This window comes from Chelmon rostratus, chromosome 2, assembly GCF_017976325.1.
Source record: "Chelmon rostratus isolate fCheRos1 chromosome 2, fCheRos1.pri, whole genome shotgun sequence".
Taxonomy (NCBI): Eukaryota; Metazoa; Chordata; class Actinopteri; order Chaetodontiformes; family Chaetodontidae; genus Chelmon; species Chelmon rostratus.
In genome coordinates, this window is record NC_055659.1 from 6,634,612 (window position 1) to 6,653,093 (window position 18,482).

At 43.3% G+C, this 18,482-nt stretch overlaps 2 protein-coding genes across 3 annotated transcripts in view; both read left to right on the forward strand.

The window, feature by feature from the left end:
- Nucleotides 1-79: 79 nt before the first annotated feature.
- Nucleotides 80-4,243, forward strand: rpl22 (ribosomal protein L22). Its single transcript, XM_041953008.1, has 4 exons — nucleotides 80-118; nucleotides 506-616; nucleotides 830-954; nucleotides 4,071-4,243. The coding sequence occupies exons 1-4, from the start codon at nucleotides 107-109 to the stop codon at nucleotides 4,210-4,212; spliced, it is 390 nt and encodes a 129-aa protein (XP_041808942.1). The 5' UTR covers nucleotides 80-106; the 3' UTR covers nucleotides 4,213-4,243.
- A 1,371-nt stretch (nucleotides 4,244-5,614) lies between these two features.
- The window catches only part of chd5 (chromodomain helicase DNA binding protein 5), a 40,312-nt gene continuing 27,444 nt past the window's right edge, over nucleotides 5,615-18,482 (forward strand). For both annotated transcript variants that reach the window (XM_041945312.1, XM_041945304.1), the window contains exons 1-2: nucleotides 5,615-5,725; nucleotides 12,919-13,070. In XM_041945312.1, the coding sequence (XP_041801246.1) occupies nucleotides 5,659-5,725; nucleotides 12,919-13,070 (219 nt within the window). In that variant the 5' untranslated portion in view covers nucleotides 5,615-5,658. The remainder of the gene's footprint in view (nucleotides 5,726-12,918; nucleotides 13,071-18,482) is intronic.

Genomic DNA, 18,482 nt, shown 5'->3' on the forward strand with positions numbered 1-18,482 from the left:
TTGCTTAATCAATTCCAGATAATTCGATGCGATCGATTTTTCGGCCGGGTACTGTACTTCCTGCGTAGCCCACTTAGCTCCTTCCTTTTTGCTGAATGTGTCAGCCATGGCCCCGATTGTGAGTAGTAAAACGATCAAATAAACTACATACAGACCATGTTTTTTAGCTTTTGTTTGGCACTCACAGAAGTGTTTATACTCTGTGTACCGCCATATATGAGCCAGGGATGTTTTAGCCTGTTTTGTAAGCTTTGTTTACTGTGTAGGTTAACACCACGTTGGGTAAACTGTTATGCTAACGATAATGCTAGCGATAGCTAGCAGTAGTTAACAGGAAACATCAGGAGCGAAGTTTTATGAGTGGTACAAAATTTGGAAGTCTTTACTTAAAGACTATTCTGACATAATCGGTAATTTTTGAAATGCGTCTATTAGCTGTTTTAAAGGTACATATTCATTGATGGTACGTTGTATGAGTTTGAGTTTCCCTCTGTATTTCTGCTAGAAAAAGCAGGTGGTCAAGAAGCAGGGTGGGAAGAGGAAGAAGCAGATCCTGAAGTTCACCCTGGACTGCACTCACCCTGTAGAGGATGGCATCATGGATGCTGCCAACTTCGTGAGTAGACCAGTTCAGCTGTGTGCAGTCGCTGTCAGACACAAACCCTGAGTATCAAATACTGCTGTCACATCAGCGGGATATCTTTAAGTCATTGGTTATGATGGTTACAATTCAGAATAAAGGCAGGACTCTATAATCCTGTTTGGTGAAATCTTAATTTCTGTTCAGGGTTGCATGTACCAACCTTTGCTGTGTCGTCTGCACTTACAGGAGCAGTTCCTGCAGGAGCGAATCAAGGTGAACGGCAAAGCTGGAAACCTCGGCGGGGGTGTGGTGTCCATTGAAAGGAGCAAGAGTAAAATCGCCGTCAACTCTGAAGTTCCCTTTTCAAAGAGGTACAAAACAGAATGCAGCTCATATCATTCAAGTAAATATGGAATATGTGTGTTTGCATATCACGGCTTGCTACAGTGCTGCAGCGATGTGTCGAAAACAGACATGTCTAATTTTTTTTTACAAGTCTCCCAGAGTAGCTAAATGATTAGAATCCCCACCATATACATATATTTTATATATTTTGTCTTTTTGTGAGAGAGTGAAAAATCCCATTGAAAAATAAGACAATTTGAAAAATAAATTTCATTGAATATTCAAGTATGTAACAGACTCAACTCGTAAACAAATATAGCTCTACTCAGCCTTGCTGACGGGCTATTAAATATTTTTGGTTTACCACTTAATGGAAGCTGCAGTCAGCCTTTTTCTCTGTCGTCATGCACTACCATGTGAGAAGTTGAGAACTGAGCGTAACATTTATAAACTTAACATCCTTAGCTGAATGTCCTTCAGTTTTGCCCCTACCACACATGTGATTAAGATGATAGAAACGGATCATAATTCAGCTCAAAGTGCTAAATAAATGCTCTTCCATAAATACAGGAAGCAGCTGTTCTGAACAGTAGAATTAAAGTTGCAGCACTGATGGAATAAATGTGGCTTCAACTAAAGCTTTGCGGGTGTTTAAACACACACAGGACTATGACATATGCACATCACAGCACTGAAGCAGACATTTGGTAATGTATTGATATTAATTTTTTAATAGTCAGCAGTGTAGATATACTATGCCAGTGTTTCATTATGCCTCTGTGCCGGCGACAGCTGAGGCTAGAGGCATTATGTTTTCGGATCGTCCATCTGTCCCATTCCTGTGAACACAATATCTCAGGAAGATGAAGAAAAAAGTTTGTTTTGTTCAAGGATTTTTTTTAAGGGTGATGACTTTACAAAACATGACAACTCACATTTGAAACTTTATTAGAAAACCTCAATACGTTGAATGAAATTTAAAAAAAAAACCCATTTGGTACAGTCCTACTTGAAACTGTGGTGATTGCATAGATCTTCTGTGATTGAAGTGTTAAGCATCCATGTGTTAAACTCTGCAGCTTCTTTGCAGTAACAGCCATATTTGAAGCACTGTAGTCCACCACAAGCTCATTGGTTCTGCCCATATTGAGCTTCAGGTGATTGTCGTTGCACTTGTGAATGAAGCTCTCTATCAGTCCTCTGTACTCCTCTGTAAAATAGTCTGTAAGTGAAGACGGCATGTTTCTCACTGGACATTATGCATTGGAGTCATGAATGTCAATATACCTAACTTCCATTTTGCAAAAAAATACACTTTAATGCCTTTTATTAAATTCCTTCAGAGTCCTCAATACATGCATTATGAGTCTGGACAGACGTGGGTAGGCAAACAGCTGTGTGACGGTAATTCTAGTTTCCATTAAAAATCAAGAGTTTTTATTCTATTTTCGTAGATGTGAAAGACAATTTCTGCTTTTGCCTTCATGGTGGTGTCCAGCCTTGCTGGTTGTTGTATTTGTAGAAGTTTTCTGAGGTTTTTACTGCAGAGGCTTGTGCTACCAGCCCCATACCATAAGACTAGGAAAGAAAGTGGAATTTTGTTAAGACATTTTCGTCAGGAACGACTCTAATGAATGAACACTCCACGACCTTTTTCACAGGAGACATTTTGACTTGTCATGGGAGGAAAAGCACCGGTGTTTCTCATGACATTAACAGTGACTATGTTCTATTCAAGTGTCTAAGTAAGCTCTGACAGTGTGCCAATGAGGCACCATGCTCACCTCCCTGACCCTGAAACCAGAGCAGCTAAATGGAATTCAGCCATCATTGATTTTATTATTTACACCTGTGTTTTCCTTCACTGACATGTCACATGTCTTCTTTGAAAAAAGCTTGTTTCCAGCAAGGTCAGTTATTATGAGTTACCAGGACTCTGTATGCCTCCTGGCGTCCGAGGCCAGAGGCATTATGCTTTCAGGTCATCCACCCGCATCCATCCATCCCATTCTCATAAATACGATATTTGGGGGAGTTTTTTTTCTTCTTTCTTTCTTTTTTGTTTTTTTTTTTAAGAAATGTTACTGTGGAGCAACCACAAACAAAATCCATTTGGACTCAGTCTGCATGGGTGTGCACCACTAAGGTTAAAGTTGTTTGCACACAACAGACAGTGCCTAAAGAGCACTGCAGTTTTCTGCTGCTTTGACAGTGACAAATGAACCTTATGCATTCAAGAATGCTGTAAATAATAATACTCTCTAATGTTAATTTAGAAAAAAAAAAATAGAAAGTCTATACAGATGCATAAATACTGAGTGAAGTGAGTCAACGTATTTTAATTTGAGCTAGGAACACCACCACCAGAGGGTGACTCCACCACTGTCAGTCTTAAATGGAGCACTTGATACTACAACCCTGATCCCAAAAATGTTGGGGCGCTGTGTAAAACATCAATAAAACAGAATGTGATCATTACCTAATATTTTTTGACGTATGGGAACAGGAGAAAGACTATATTTAATGTTTGACCTGATTAGCTTCATTGATTTTTGTAAATATCTGCTTATTCTGGATTTAATGCAGCAACATATTTCAGACAAGTTGGGACAGGAGCAACAAAAGACTGGGAAAGTTGTGGAACGCTCCAAAAACACCTGTTTTGATCATTCCACAGGTAAACAGGTTGATTGGTAACAGGTGATAGTATCATGATATGGTATGAAAGGAGCATCCTGGAAAGGCTCCGTCATTCACAGCGAGGATGGAGCGAGGTTCACCACTTTGTGAAAAAATGATGGGATAAAAGATGTTACTGCATGGGCTTGGAAACATGAGGTTGGATGATGGAAAAAGCTCAGTGGGAGATGTTCTCAGATTCATTCAAATATACACAGACTGCATTATTATTTATCAGTGTGTACCTGAAGTAATATGAACCCCAAGTTTGCATACTGCTTTTATTATTTGAAATGACTTCTAAGTTACTGTATCTTGAAGCAAAACACGAACTGCATCTAACAATTACAGCCCTGCAAACTCTCTTATTCAGTTTCAGAGTAAATAGGAATAAGAACTGAATATTAGCTCCTTTGACTGATCTTCTCTGTGATGGTTCCCTCTTCCCCCTCATCTCTCTCAGGTATTTGAAATATCTTACCAAGAAGTATCTGAAGAAGAACAACCTCAGGGACTGGTTGCGGGTTGTGGCCAACACCAAGGAGAGCTACGAGCTGCGCTACTTCCAGATCAACCAGGACGAAGAGGAGGAGGAGGAAGATTAAACCTGAGACCACTTTTAATAAAATTTCGAAAGAGAGAAGAAAGTCCGTGTTGTCTTTTTGGAAAAAATTGCATTTGATTAAGGTCTCTGGGCACCACACACAGCACCACTTGCTTATGTACATACCAGAGCTATGGATATTTTTTTGCTGTGTTGTGGTAGTTTTTAAAATCAGAATTATTAATGCATAATTAAAACAGTCCAATTAACAGTGCAGCTACTGCTACATTTAAAACCAGCCATTTGTACAATATTGGTACCTTTACCTGAATTGGATGTCCAATGAGAAAATGATTTTCTTTGGTGCCCTATGTGTAGAAATTAGCGCCAGCAAAGCAAATCACATAAACGTGAAATTAAAAGTAGATAAGTGCTTTTTGTTATTAGGGAAGACAAAAGCTGAAAGCAATTAAGATGCTTGTGACTAATTGAGAGGCTGCAGCTGAATAAAACGTGCAGAACTGGAGGTGATGAGTGGAGAAACTGCTGCAGCATGTGAAGTCAGGACACTTGCAGCTCTTGATTTGTGTATTTTGAGACAGTTGAAGCTCATGTGCTCTCTCTGGTGAGCTCTCTGCGGGGCATCCTGTGTTACAGCTGTGGTAACCTTGACAACAGTTGGACCACTGGCAGTCAGGACTCCTCTCGCAGCGTGCAGCCATCACGCTGCACTTGTGTATTATTATTATTTTTTATTTATTTTATTTTTTTGTCTTGAAAAGTGGAATTCTGCAAAATAAAGACAGATTTCCGAGTCGGGTTATTTCTACTTCAGGTTTTAGGCGTTAATCAAAGTGTAAATTCTGCCTGAAAAATAGAAATTAACATCAACATTCCCCCCCCTCGAAAGAAATCGTGTGTGCTTTTTCCCCCCTACTGGCTTCATATTTGGAGTAAAGGTTGTGAGTGAACAGCGAAGCAGCTGTGCGAGGAGGCAGGAGAAGTTTCTGTCTCGATCCTCCGGACTTGAAGAAGGAAAAGGGCAGGCGACGGGCGCGTGAGTGCATCCGCCTATTAGCGGCGCGCGGCGTTGCCGCACGGTGTGTTTTTTCGCACACTACTAGTTGAAGTGGTAACTAGGAGAGCATGACTAACTAGTTGTGGGTGAAATTATGGGATGCATCGTCATGGCAACAGACCAGACGTCACAATCTGGGCATGTGTGTTCCATTTTTGTCTTTCTTATTTTTCAGACTGGAAGACCTGGATAGAGATCAGTGGGGAAAAAAAAATTATGAATGTTTTTTTATTTTCTGCTCCCGGAGAGAAAGCCCCAGATTCACTGCAAAAAAAATAAAATTTAAAAATTCTGAACTGAGCGACGAATACATTTCTTTTTTTTTTTTTTTTTTTTTTTTGGGTGAAGAAAGAGACTGGGCTGCGGCGTCTGGAGGGTTAACTTTCAGTATTCTCAGCCTAAAAGGGGTTTGGGGGCTATGAGATAAAGATGCCGGGGTCGCTGAGTAATGAAGACGAGGGACAAGACGACATGGATTTTGAAGACGATATGCCAGGTGAGGGAAAGGGGGGAGGCGGGGTGTCCTTCAGATTATTTTGCGCCGCTACGCCTTGAATGCGGGGAAAAGGGCTTGTCCTGCGTTCCTGAGACCAGAGAGGAGGAGGAGGAGGGGTGGGGTGCAATAAGCAGAGTCATGCTATTATTTTTTGCACGACCCAGTGTCTTAAAGGTGGGAACGGGTTTTTGGATTTGCCTCCGGCCGTCCTCACATCCAGCCTGATTTTGGGGGCATGATGAAAACCCTGCTGCATGGTTTCTGACGGCTGTCCCCCCCCCCCTTTCGCAGGCTGCATGCGTGTACAAGTGAATGGCTTCGCCTTAAGTGTAAAAACACAAGTTTGCGTCGGAGGGCTGTGTTAAACCGTGTGGATGTGGTCGCCGCTGTGTCGGCGTGTGCCGTGATGCCCCTCAGTTAATGTGTGCGTGTGCTTTTAAGCAGAAACGGGCTACAGTGACAACATCCGCGTTGGTTTTGTTAGAGAGGATGCTGTTTCCACTTGTGCTCAGGAGGCTGCTCCAACTTTAAATGCTTTCCTTTTGCAGCCCTGCGTGGCCGCAGAGGTGCGAAAGCCACGTGTAGGCTCCAGTAAACAGCGCTTATGGAGCGTGTCTTGCTCCTGATGACCAGGGCCAGGGCACCAGCGTCCCTTCCGCTCGAGGTCGTGTACTAACTGAAATTAACAGTAACCCACATTCACGACATGCGGCTCCTCACGCAAGCCAAATGTGTGCACTGTGGCTGTGAGATGAACCTTTCAGCCGCTCTGACAGCGCACCAAATGTGGTAGAAATTGCATTTTCACTCCTTGAAGACGTTAAGAACTAGTCAAGGCACAGGAGATGTTGTGATACAGTCATTAATGGCATGTGCACAAGGAGCTGATGATCATTTTTGTTTTCTTCTGGCTGTAAGTTTGTCAGTCACTTAATGATTGTGCTGAAAATTGTGCAGGTGAAACAGATAAAGCACCTGATCAGTTAGGTTAGCCAGTTATAGTGATAACTTGACTGAAATTGTGTTTTCTTAATCGGTACAGGTTTCATTTATAAGGTGCTCTGACCAGCTGGTGCGGTTATTAAACATCTATGTCCATGTATAAAGAAGGTTTCCTCTATTTTCTTGGCTGGTGCATCATGACTTCAGCTCCTCTGGTGATGAAAACAGTGGTGGGATTAGCTACAGGGTATAGCTGCCATGGCTATGACATGTACTCAAACTGATAACTGGGATGTCTGTCATGTGCAGCCAGGGGCCGGCCTCATCAAGATCTACATCCGTCTTAGTCAAACCAGGTCCTAAAGTGCTTAGGATCTGTTTCCTGGTTCGGTGTGTCAGGGGCGGTGATGAAGTGCCCCGCTGTGGCATTCTACAGGGGAGAGTAGCCGGGCATCTTTATGCCATGGTGTCAGTTTGGCCAGTGCAGTCAATAGATTCATATTTTTCTTCTTCCCTTGCAGCTCGCTCAGAGCCAAGCTGATTTGATGTCAGGGGCAGGACTTAAAAGATGCTGCCTGTGCCCTCTTCTTCCCTTTTACATCACAATGTGGGAAGGTTTCATGGTTACAACAATAGACGGAGCATGAAAGGACAGTTGAGGGAAAAAAATGCAATGCAGTGTTGTCTCTAGCCATAGGCCTGCCTCTCATTAGCTGCTGCTAGAGTTCATTTTTGGAGTTGGTGCAAGTTTTTGGTCAAAATGAAGGAACTTTCCAGTTTGAGAAAAGGTAGCATGCGTAGGCTAACCCCTGAAAGGGTACACGGAACAATTAGCGGCAAAATGATGAAAGTAAATGAATAAATGTCGCAGAACACGGTTGCCATGGTGCATTTCTTGGTTATTTTTCATGCTTAAGTCCTTGAAACTCAAAAGATGGTATATTTTGTACTGCTGTCACAACAAAGGGAATAGATTAATGACAGTATAGTTTATGTCATTGTCAGATTATTATTTATGTTTCTGAGACATATGATTTTCTAGACAGGTTTTAGAACTTGGCTTTTGCCACACTGTCACACTGTGGAATCAGCATATATGCCAACACATTTTTTTCCTGTATACACGCAATATTTTTGATTAGCCAGATTAATACCAGCAGGCCTGCATTGGAAGGTGTGCAGCAGGGAGACACAGAGACGAGTGTTGAGCTGTCGAGGCATCGTCTCTGACTGCCAGCCGTAGCCTGAGGGAGAACACAAGCACTGATGCGTGTCCCCAATAACCCAGGAGGTGGTGGTTAAACATGTATGAGACAGGAAAGGTGCAATTGATTATGTTGGGTGAGTGAAGACATGTGGGTAGTAATCCAGTTTGAAAAATCCAAACATTGTCATGTGTCAGTCAAAATTACTTTACGTCCAACTAATTTTGTGTTTCTATGTTGTTGGTGATAAACATATCAAAGGGACTCTGTAAGTCAGTCTTTGGTGTGATGCATATGCTCAGAGATATATTAGTGAACAGTAAATGTGGATACATAACCATGTCATAACAGAAGACACGATAATTTATGTTTATTGTGTCTTAATGAATAGTCTTGTTGATAAAGATATTCACACTATATATACATATATACATACACAGACACACACACACACACACACACACACACACATATATATATATTGCACTTATAAAGAAAAATCATGCAAAGTGGAACAAAATCAAATTAGAATCAAGATATAAAATAGATATATAATATGGAGTAAAATGTAATACTGTGGCAGCCAGGAGAGTAATATCAAATTGTATAAAATAAACTGTAACGTAATGGTTGTGCATTAACGCAGTATGTATGTACATAATAAGAAGAGACCGTCGACAAGTCGCATAGAAATATATAAACTGTTCAATACATACATAAATATATGCACTGTAATGGATAAACATCTGATAAACAGGTAGATGAACAAAATAAATACATATGCTGTGATGAACATGTAGTAAGGAATATAGATATGCTGATATGTGACCATGATAAAGTGCTGCAAATCCGTTGTTATGCTGCTGATACAGGAAGCAGTTTTCAGAGAGTTTGCGACCTCAAGCCACAGGCGTCAAAGTGACAGACGGGTCAGGAATCCTGGGCAGATTGTTCCCAGCATCAAGATGCTTCCATGCAACAATGTAGAAGCGTGTCCCAGGGGGACTTTAGACCCCTAAATGCTATCCCATCACAGCCTTTACTTGTTGTGGCACATAAAGTGTCCTAATTCCCTTTGTTTCACTCTGGGTGCTTACACTGTCACAGATTGTTCCATTGTGTTTTCTGTTTTAATTGTTTTGTTCTTCCCTAAAATTGAAAGATTATCATGGGCTTTTGTGTGCCTACAAATGTTATCCCCAATTGGAAAGGGGTCTATTTTTGGATCCCTCACTGTGAAAGTTGACACCATTTTTTCCTGCTGCGCGTGCACGAAGGCTGCGCATGAAAGATGCTTTTTTTAATGTGTATTTGCAGATGAGGGCTGCAGCGTTCCAGTGGGTTTTATATCGCTTTATCTCGCACACATTATGATGCATATATTTGCCTGCAATAGATATGATTTTAATGGTGTTACTTGGACTTAATCCTTCCATCACTTTGATGATTACGTTTCCTAATAATAGTCTATGGATGTCTTTGTCTGAAGGCGTTTGAGGCCTCAGTCATAAGTACTTAATCAATGAAGAGAGGAAGACCTACGGCTCTGCTTTTCCTCTTTCATGGCGAGCAATGCTGGGCAACATTAAGTGAGTATTTCCACGCGGGGGCCAACAGAGAAAGAGCTAATGCGCCTTCCAGTAAACCTGAGCTTCCTCGCTTGGGAGTTGCTCATGAATCTCCGTTCTAATAGGTCAGTCCGGTGGCCAAGCCCTTGCAGGAAGGTCATAACTGTGTCTGTGCCATCCGTCCACACTTTACAGAAGGCTTGTTTGCCAAGTGGAGCTTTGGTCCTCTTTCTAACAGATTCTGGTGCCAGACCTCCCTACGCCACATGACTGAGCGACCTTCCCCCATTCCAACACCTGGCACAGCCTGGTCCACTCACCGAGCAGAAAGATTATCATTCCCCCGATGGGTTTCCCTTCGGGGCCTTCACAGGCCATTTAGGCTGTTCTCAGCTTATAAGGCAATGCAGGTGTTAGACACAGACACCTTTTGTGTGTGTGTGTTTTCAATCAGTTGCATTGTTGCTGAGCCATCTGCCTATAAATGAGATTCCATTTGAGTGCCGTTTGTATATCTGTTCAATATTATTGTTTGGTTTTAAATCTGTCTGTTGCAGCTGTGAGGCTTTACTTCAGGCACAGTGGTGCTTTGAGCTAAAGGCTAACATCAGCATGCTAAAACACTCACACTGACAATGGTGATGTTCAGCATCTTAATTCAGCAAGTCAGCATGCTAACATTAGCTAATTAGTGCTAAACACAAAGTACAGCTGAGAATGGTGGGAATAGTTTTACAGGTCAAATGAAAAAAAAAAAAGCCTAGTTATGGAAAGAAAAGTCAGAGGATCACCAAACTAATTACAGTTCATTTAATAGGGGGCATTCATTTCGGCATTTTCACTAATTTAACCTCATTGTGTTGCTAGAGGAAAAGGCAGAGGGTCAGCAAAGTCAATAGGATTCCTCATCTGGGTATGAATGTATGAATGTTTTAACAGCCCCACTCCTAAAAAACATTGAGAGGCTGTGGAAAACTTAAATTAAAGCAGAATGCAATCACTTGCAAGCAAAGTCCTTTATACAATCATGTGTTCACAATGTGGTGAACCTCGCTGCAGCCTTGCTTGTGAACGACTGAGCCTCACCTGTTACCAATGAACCTGTTTACCTGTGGAAGGTTTTTTGGGGGCTTTTCACAACTTTCCCAATCTTTTGTTGCTCCTGTCCCAACTTGTTCGAAAAGTGTTGCTGGGATCAAATTCAGAATAAGCAGATATTTACAAAACTCAATGAAGCTGATGAGGTCAAACATTGATTTATTGTCTTTGTACTGTTGAGTATATGTGAAAAAAGATTAGCAAATCAATACATTCTGTCCCAGCTTTTTAAAAATTGGGCTGTACAAAATGCTGTGCCAGTCCATCCAGTAGATGTTGACATATCTCACGGGATAAGTGAAAACTATGACCAGCTGGTGGCACAACAGGGAAAGTCAGAGAATCACCAAAACCAGCAGGATATCCTCTGGGAACCGTGAATGTCTGTGCAAAATCTCACAGCAGTCCATCCAGTAGTGCTCTGTCCTGATTCACAAGCATAGCTAGTGCATCTAAACAAAGTTTTTAACCCACATCAGTAACACCACACTGCAGCTGAGAGGTTTCAGTGATTTATTGTACAGAAAGCAGACAAAGGGACACACAGTCCGCCATCCTCTGGTGTATCTAATCAGCGATGTGTGGTCGACCTGTCAGTCACGGTTCACTCATCGAAAGACGGGGGTACCGAGTGATGGACTGTAATCCAGGGCCGTTTCCATCTGCATCTGAGCCATGTCATCATCTGTGAGTCTAAGAGAGATGTAAGGCTCACTGTGCTGCCATCATGACTTGCCTGGCAGGCAGCTAACATACATCTGAGACATAAAAGAGCCCCCTGTTTGAGATCCTGGATACATAAACTCAAGGCTTTATTTAGAAAGAGAAAAATGAAGCAGAGAAGCACGTGGGCCTCCGTGTGAGGCAGAAAGAAAGAACGAGGAGACAAAGCACAAATACAAAGAATACAAAGAAGATAGATTCTAAAGCAGAGTTTCTATGACATTGAATGTACATCGGTGGTTATCCCGCCTCAATCAGCCACTAACCTTCAAATAAATTAATTTGGGCTGTGGCGTTTTAGTGCTGCAAATGCTGTCGTAGAGGCTTTCGCATGCCGGTTTAAAGCTCAAAATGTACGGCTTGCATTTTTACGTGAAAACTGTGAGACACCAGAGGCAGGTGTTGTCAGCTTCACTGTAAATATACTGAGCACACAAATCACAGGTTACCCTCAATTAGCACTAAAGGAGGGGAGACATATTTCATTTGGTGGTCAAAGGAGACACAATGAGCCTGACATTGCAACTGATTAAAGCTTTGAAATCACTGGTGTGTATGTGTGTGTATGTGTGTGTATGTGCGCACGTGGGTTACCTCCTGCTAGCTTTGCTAAATAGAGGATAAGTGGTTGGTGAGGTTTGTGTGTCTACTACAAAGGAATCCCTCCTCCCCAATCTCTCACTCCAGCTACCCAGGGGAGTGGTAGACTGCAGGACTAGTGTTGGCTGATTGACTCTGATACATGTGCTGCATATTTCATGCCCTCCAGTCTGTCTGCATGAGACGCAGAGAGCGAGGGAGACACGCAGAGGAGAAAGAAAGACGGCTAGAGACCAGATCAGATGGAGCTCCGCGGGGAGGTTGCATCCTATGTGCACCTCCATGCGTGTCTCTTTACCGTGATGTATTGTTTGGGACTGCCGCTCTTCCTTACTTACTCCTCTGTGACCCACCATGGCATCGGTGAGGGCTGCTGCGCTCAGCAGTCAGCGCGTTTGCACACAGCAGCTCTGAGACAGTACAGCTGACAACCAGCAGCAGGTCGCTTTAGTCCCAGCAAGCATTAAAGGCAGGCGATATGCTCAGTATACCTCGGTGGTCCTCCAGGGAGTGCCCATTTACCGGCAGGGCAGGCACTCAATCTATTTGTGCTTTGACGGGTAAAGTTGATCCACATTCAATGATGTGTGATTATGAGCTTTATTTTGCCAAGTGCTCCTGTTGATCTGGCATTGAATCATCATTTTTATTTCCAAAAACGGACTTGACACTTTGCGGTATTCTCTCAGTATACCAGGCCTGCAACTAATGATTGTTTCATTATTGATTCATTTCTTTGCATATATTTATTGTTTCATCAACATAGTGGAGACCAAGGTGATGTGTTCACACAGCTTGTTTTGTCTAAGAAACTCTCCAAAAACCAAGATAAACAGTTTATAATGATGATAGATGCTGGAACACCTAAATATCCATCACTGGTCTTTGACAAATTACTTAAACTATTAATTATTTTTTAAAATTGTAGTCAAATTGCAGGACTACAGTGCATTTGTCAATATAAAGATTCAGGCTCATTACAAGTTGAACTGGCTGTTTATGTGCAGTACGCTACATTATGTTCCTAAGCAGATCGTGTTTTTGTTTCTGTGTCCAGATGAGGATGATGAAGGTGAGCGCAACACTGTTCCCCTCACACCCCTCGACAGCTTCTTCTCCGACAACGACTCGCTCAAACAACAGAAGAAGAAGAAGCCCAAAAAGATGAAAGAGGGGAAAATGCCCAAAGTCAAGAAGAGGAAAAAGGAGGTAAGATGTAATTCACGCTCAACACAGTCTGTCATGACCTCGGACACAAGAGGTTGGCAAGCGTTTCGGCCCAAGCTGTAGCATGAATTCTCTATTTCGCAAACTATCGCTCCTTTGATGTCTCGGCAATTGGATCAAAGGTGTGTTTTGGCTGTCGGTCTGCCTCTGTGATCTAAATGAGAGGCAGTAGACCGTCTCAGGCTTTGGGGAGGTTGGCAGCAGTGTCACCGTCATTGCCAGTGTAAGCTGTGGCCACCGAGGGCCAGTTTAGAGCGTAGATTTGTGCCTGTGGTGCTGGTGCTGATGGCAGGGACTGTGGGTCAGAAGTAGAGCGTTTGTGCCAAGCTAGCGGTGGGGGTCGGAGCTTTGACAGAGAGGTTTTGACAGTCGAGTTTCTGTAGCCTTGAAGTCTGCAACGTTTAGACAGCGGGTCAGAGATTTGAGCTGCTCCCAGCTTTAACACCGGTCGCTTACTTTAACCAGATGTGTTATGGAGAAATCACTCACTCCAGTAAGCTAATCCTATACACATAAGCTACTTTTAAAGCTAGCTTATGTGACTTTAGCTCAGCAGTGCCCACTGGGGACAAACACGATAAAGACGTGATTGTAAATGTAGTGTAACAGCAGTGAACTGAGTCAGTAATGTCATTTATACAGCAATAGCTAACACAGATGAAAGTTTGCTAACATTAGCTAGCATTAGCCGAGTAGGCTGTAGCCACAAAACCCCAAAATGATTGGAGCAAGGTTGTGTTAGCCTCTCAGTTCATTTTCGATTTCAAAGGGGCATTATCAACAGGCCGAAATCAAAATGCCTCTGGACGCAATTCAATAGACCTACAACAAATAGAGCAATGAAATGTATGATGTAGCGCTAGAGCTAGTGGAGCTAGTTAATGGGACGGCAGAGCACACAAAGCACACGTGAAATGTAAGCTTGTTAGCTCCCTCTGAATCAGAGTTTAGAAGCTAGCTAGCAACTACTAACGTTAATACAAAGAGCAGCATGAATAGCCGCCTGCTGCTTTGTTTGTGTTGCCGTTGCTCATACTGTTATTATGTCATCAACTCAACTCTGTAACTACTAGCAAGCTAGCTTCCGTCCATGGGAAGCTAACTTATCCCAGTGGCAGCCTCCAGGGCCGAATAATGAAGCCTACACAAAGTGCCAAAAACTGCAGTTCCTTGAATGGCCACTTTAGACTGGTACCAAAAGCTGGCCAGTCCCCATAGACCCCCATATTAAAATGCCCAACTTTACGGCAGAAATAAACATGTAGCCTGGTACAAGAAAACCTTTTGGTCTCTATAGCCAATTCCCCATTCATGCCAACTGTGCGGTGGGTGAATTTTTATATAGGCACTTGTTAAAATGATGTTAAAGCTTGAAGTTATGCATAGTTATAGAATAGCTAGGAAAAGGAATAGCTGCTTCCAGTGACAGCTAGCTGGTGGGTTTCACCATCAGGCTTCATTTGGCCCATCTCAGCTCCACCCACACTTCTTTGCCCATTCTTGGATTAGCTGGGATTTTGGTGGAGTCAGGCACTGCCAAGATGGTGATGACAAATGCCACTGGCGCCACTGTCACGTGTGAAGTGACAGTGGAGTACTTCGTACAACCCTACTACTCATGCTTAATCCCCATTGGCTCCCTGAACATCGTATCAAATCCGTTCCATATTAGATTAACAGTTTTGATTGGCAACAAATGCAAAGGCTTTGTTGTATTGCTCACGGTTTCATCATTATTTGTAAGTGGAGTCAATGTGATACTTCAAGCGTTACAAGCTGCATCAATCAGACATATCATATCATCATACTATGACAAATGTTAGCAAACACTGACCTATTTTCACATCCACAGGACACAAACCATCATTAGACGTGATTTGGAGCTGCGTTTCTGGTCACCTAGCAAATCCAGTATTCACCTTTATTTGAGCTCTGTTTTGGTCTCCACCAGTATCTCCAATGCATTCACCAGCTAGTTGCTAACTGTCTGTGTGCTTTGTCTACGTCTTTGTCTATTGGTGTTGCAAGTACTGTACAGTGGGTTTACCAGAGTTTACCAGCTCCCTACTATGATGATAGCTGGGTTTGAAGCTTCCATTCCACTATATTCTGTGACCAGCTTTGCCCTACCCCCAACCATCTGCACAACTCCTAACAATAACCTAACTTAAGACATAGCACCAAGGTGACACTGACTTTGTCACAAGACATCTTGTCAAGTTGAAACTTTCTAATCAGGTCACAGAATTTGAAGAGTTACAGAACTCGGTGTAACGCCAGAAAACCAAGACAATGAGCTAAAAGAGAGGTGCAGCTGGGTGGTAGCTGTCAGTAAGCGAGGGGAATTTGACAAACAAAGGCAGCATCTCATGAAGTCACCTCTCACGTCGCTGTGAGAGTCTCATCCACCTCAACTTTTTCCCGCCAGTTCAGCCAAACTCAGACACAATAAGAATTTTCTGTTTAGTGATTACAGGAATTCACTGTATTCCCGCCGTGTTTTCCGCCTGTGCTGGGGATGGCTTTAACAGTGTCACTGACACAGCCAGGATGTTCCCCTCTGCTGGCTGGAGATGCCAGCAGTGCTGTGAGGAGCTTGGCTGGCCAGGCTGCCTGCCGGCCCTTTGGCTGCTTGTGGTAAACACTGAGCTCTGGGTCTCACTGAGCTAATGAGGGGGGGACTCCCTCTGACACTCTCCTCTCCCTCTCCCTCACACACAGACTCTGCTCTGTATTCTCCTCTCTCTTCCCTCCCCTCTCATCTCTCACACGCATCACCTCCCTTTGCCTTGATCGTGATGCCGCTGCTTTTGTTACGGCCTTTGCGTCACAGGAACTGCAAATTTCTTTCTTTCTTTCTTCCCTTCTTTCTTTCCTTCTTTTCACCCTCCTTATTATTTCTTTCTCTCTCACCCTCCCACTGAGGAATCGCTGCTGCTGTAATTCACTTCCAATCACTCCCCAAAGGTTGGTGTCAGACAGGGGCCAAAAGTCAATTGGGGTCAGAGACTGTCAGTGGCAGATCCCAGTCTCAGGTCAGAGCGACTGGCGGCACAAATGGTAGCCAGGGAGATACATACTTGCCTTCTCTCTCTCATCTGCAGTGAAACAAAGGAGCTATATAGACATTAAGGGATGTTCTGTGTCCCTTTAACCAAAAAAAATCTGCTAAATCAAGGCAATGTGAGTTTATAGAAGGCAGTTAATTTTATTGGGAAAAGAAGAGGCTGCAGTTTGGCCACAATAAAACCTCCATGAGGCTGCGAGGGAGCTGCTCGTAGCTTTAACATTTTGCTGAAATACAGTCGGTTTGAGATGAGCCTCTGTCTTGTTTTTATAAGTTTAGTATCCTCTCAGGATTGTGAGTCAACAGAGAGCTGTTGCTGATTTCTGGGAAAAAGAAGAGGCTGTTGTTTTGGAACCATAAAGTGTTTTTACAGCAGCATTTTTTTTCTCCTTTTTTGTCCGTGTGCAACTGGATTTTATTGAATATCCACGTCTTTGCTCATTTGATATTTTCTGTGGCGTCCTCTGCAATCTCCCTGAGGCAGAGCCATTATGGGGAAGCATCTAATTTGATTACATTATCAGCACTTATCTGATTTTCCTCCCTCTGAAAGTAGAGACACCCTCTTTGTTGCTGCCAGTGTCCTCTTTGGTCCTGTGATGTGTGTGTAGCATTGAACTCTGGGCCACGGCGAGGTTGTTGCACGGTTCCACCTTGTCTTTGCAGTTGCTCTCAACAGTGGTTCTGCTTCTTTGCTTTTCCCTCCTCCATCTCCACCCCCACTCCCATCCCCCATCCACAATCTTCAATTTACTCTCTCTCTCTCTCTCTCTCTCTCCTTCTTCTTATGCATAAATGAGATTTGTCTAGACGGGTGCTGGAGCACCAGCTCTGCAACCACAGGCCTCTGCATAACAAGCTCGTTATGCAAACGTGTCTGATTGGATGGCGCCGTTCCATTGGCTGCCACTGTGATAGAGTGTGTGTGTGGGGTGGGGTGGGGGGGACGTGGGGGCGGGGAGTGAGTGGCAGGATAGAAAGAAAGAGTGAGAGAGAAAAAGAAAGGGGGAGCTGTTGAGAGAGAGAGGGAGAGTGAGAGAGAAAATAGTGGGGGGGCTGAGAGATGTGAAAGAGAGAAAGTGAGAGGAAAGGAAGGCGTACGGGGGGGGGGTGAGCTATGAGAAAAGAGAGAAAACTAGGAGAGAGAGAGAGCTAGAGCCAGACACTGCTCAAATTTGGTCACCATGGCAACACAGCCAGGCTGCTGGTAGGGTTGGCGGGCGCTGCGGCAACGTGAGCCTTTCCACTGCGCTACAGAGCAAAACGCCTGTAAGTCTCTCCATGGAGCCACACAGGCCTGCTGAGCAACAGGCAGCGAGCAGAGCACAAAGCTGCTGTGCACTAATTCACTCCATAGCATGTGCACACACAGACACCTACGTACTGTACGTGTACGCACACAAATATGTCTGTGCACAAACGGGAATGAAACACACACACACACACACACACACACACAAAAAAAAAAAAAAAACAATACCAAACCCAAAAAAGGCAAACACAGGAACTGACAAACATGCATCCAAATAAAATTCAGATACATACATACTGCACACGCACAAACACGTTTCCCGTCTCCCGCTTTCTTCCTCGCACACAGACGCACGAGCATGCACCAGTGGATTTGTTCATATGCAACACTCTTGATCACACAAACAACACCTGTTAACTGTTAAATCCATATAGCCTTCCAGATGTCTCATATTAAACAGGCAGGAATCAGCTCAGTCCACAGACCGGCTCTGTGCGCCGATTGGCTGCAGATCTTCTGTTTCTTGCTTTAGTTTGTTGTCGAGGCATCTGGAAAAGGTGAACGTGCTTCTGACGTGATTCTCCTCATCAATGCGCCGCAATCTGTTGACTCGTAATGTCATAATTTATAAATTTCATCACAGGCAGAAGAATTATAATATTAGCAAAGCAGTGACACTTTCCAATGATGTAATTTAATTTATGTAAATACCATCAAGAAGAAGCTTTTATCCAAAGTGCTTCATACACTGACAGCACATTTTTTTTAGCGTGGGTGGCCTCTGTGGGAGCTCTAATCCCTAACCCTGGCAAAATTAATGCTATGCTTATTTGCCCTATCATTGAGTTTCATGTTTTAATTATTCCCCCTTTTTTTATCGCCGTATTTGGAATTTGAAGATACCTCTTGATTGGAGACAGATTTACTTTGTCGTGTCAGTGGTGAAAGTCAGATCTTGACTTGGGTTGTGACTCAGGAATCTGGCTTTGATGCCAGCTTTAGTCAGTCACAGTCACGTCTTGAGGTAGAGCGCTAAAGCAAGATTCAAAGTCAGATTGTACCTGTTTACGTTTAT

Coding starts and splice junctions, on each gene's coding strand:
- rpl22 (XM_041953008.1), top strand. Junction 617..829: donor TCATGGATGCTGCCAACTTC/GTGAGTAGACCA, acceptor CTGCACTTACAG/GAGCAGTTCCTGCAGGAGCG. Junction 955..4,070: donor GAAGTTCCCTTTTCAAAGAG/GTACAAAACAGA, acceptor CATCTCTCTCAG/GTATTTGAAATATCTTACCA.